This window comes from Papaver somniferum, unplaced genomic scaffold, assembly GCF_003573695.1.
Source record: "Papaver somniferum cultivar HN1 unplaced genomic scaffold, ASM357369v1 unplaced-scaffold_3283, whole genome shotgun sequence".
Lineage (NCBI taxonomy): Eukaryota > Viridiplantae > Streptophyta > Magnoliopsida > Ranunculales > Papaveraceae > Papaver > Papaver somniferum.
Genome location: NW_020644185.1, coordinates 1 through 1,414, shown reverse-complemented (window position 1 = coordinate 1,414; position 1,414 = coordinate 1). Strand labels below are relative to the sequence as shown.

Genomic DNA, 1,414 nt, shown 5'->3' with positions numbered 1-1,414 from the left:
CACAACCACAGGCTCTGTACTCCTTCCTGTACTTTTACTTCAGCTCTGAGGGAAGCTTATAACCATGAAGTTTTTGAGTAAATCTAAAGAAGATTTTGAATCAACAACACGTTTTTTTTTTTGTTGAAATTATTGGGTTATCAATAATGCAGTTCTCCAACCATCCCATTAATGAAGACTACGAAGTCACTGTTTCAATCTCAATATAACCTTGAACTAAAATGCTGTTTTTAGCCACTCATTCATTACTCTCAATATCTCTAAATGGATAATACACAAAAGAAATCCAATTTACTAGTTTTCTTCTTCTTATGCTTTTTCTTATCTGACTTGTCTTTTGCAGAAGATTCAACATTTTCTCTTATTGATCAAGTAGTAGTGCAAAATCATCGTCCCCATGCCGGTTCTATCTCGAAGTTGTTTGTTTTCGGGGATTCTTACGTCGATACAGGAAATAACAAGATATTCACAGCTGAATCATGGAAGTTCCCTTATGGTATGACTTTCCCCGGGATTCCGACTGGTCGTTATTCCGATGGACTAGTCTTCACTGATTTTCTTGGTAAGTAAATGTACGTATATTCCAATTTGACCGTGTATTTTAATTTAATTTCTAAATCCTGTTGCAAATGACATGATGATTGTTAGCATCATATATGGGAATGAAGTCTCCAATGCCTTACAAACAATGGACTGGGTTATTCAAATGGAGGGTGAGAAACGGGATGAATTTCGCTCATGGCGGTACCGGCGTATTCAATACATGGATTAAGGAACCAAATATGACCACACAAATCAATACTTTTAAACAGTACATCGCGGATGGAGTGTACAACAAACGCGACCTTGACAAGTCTATGGCCATTGTTGCTCTCTCTGGTAATGACTACACACAGTATGTACTTGATGGTGGCACTGACGAGGTATGCCACAATATGAGCAAATTCTATATTTTTTGCCGGTCTAAATCATAGTAGTTCACTGCTTAAAATTTGAGTACATGGTTATTTTATATGCATATATTGCAGGGATTTCGAGCATATATTATAAAGGTCTTGAATCAATTGGAGGTGAATCTAAGAGAAATTGGAAAGATGGGACTTAAGAAAGTAGTAATGCTGACTTTGCAACCGCTCGGATGTCTCCCTAACAAGGCAATATCTCTATCCTACGAAAAATGCGACAAACCTCTGAACAATGAGACAATGTTTCACAATACGTTGCTGCAGCAGATTGTTCAGAAGCTCAACAGCGAAACAACTGATTCTCCGTTTCATGTTCTCGATCTCTATAGCGCTTTCCTGTCTGTGATCAATAAATCTGCTGGAGAAACAGGAAGCGCCAAGTTTGGGAACCCATTGTTGAAGCCTTGTTGTATACCTGCAAGTTCCGAGGTTTTGTGTGGGAGTGTTGA

General features: G+C 38.2%; 1 protein-coding gene across 1 annotated transcript; it reads left to right on the top strand.

Annotated features, from left to right (window-relative positions):
* Positions 1-343: 343 nt before the first annotated feature.
* Positions 344-1,394, top strand: LOC113341956 (GDSL esterase/lipase At5g03610-like; the record flags this gene model as incomplete). Its single annotated transcript, XM_026586653.1, has 3 exons — positions 344-562; positions 649-923; positions 1,029-1,394. Coding segments are annotated over 3 exons (860 nt in total), but the record flags the coding sequence as incomplete, so codon positions are not given.
* Between the last annotated feature and the right edge of the window lie 20 nt (positions 1,395-1,414).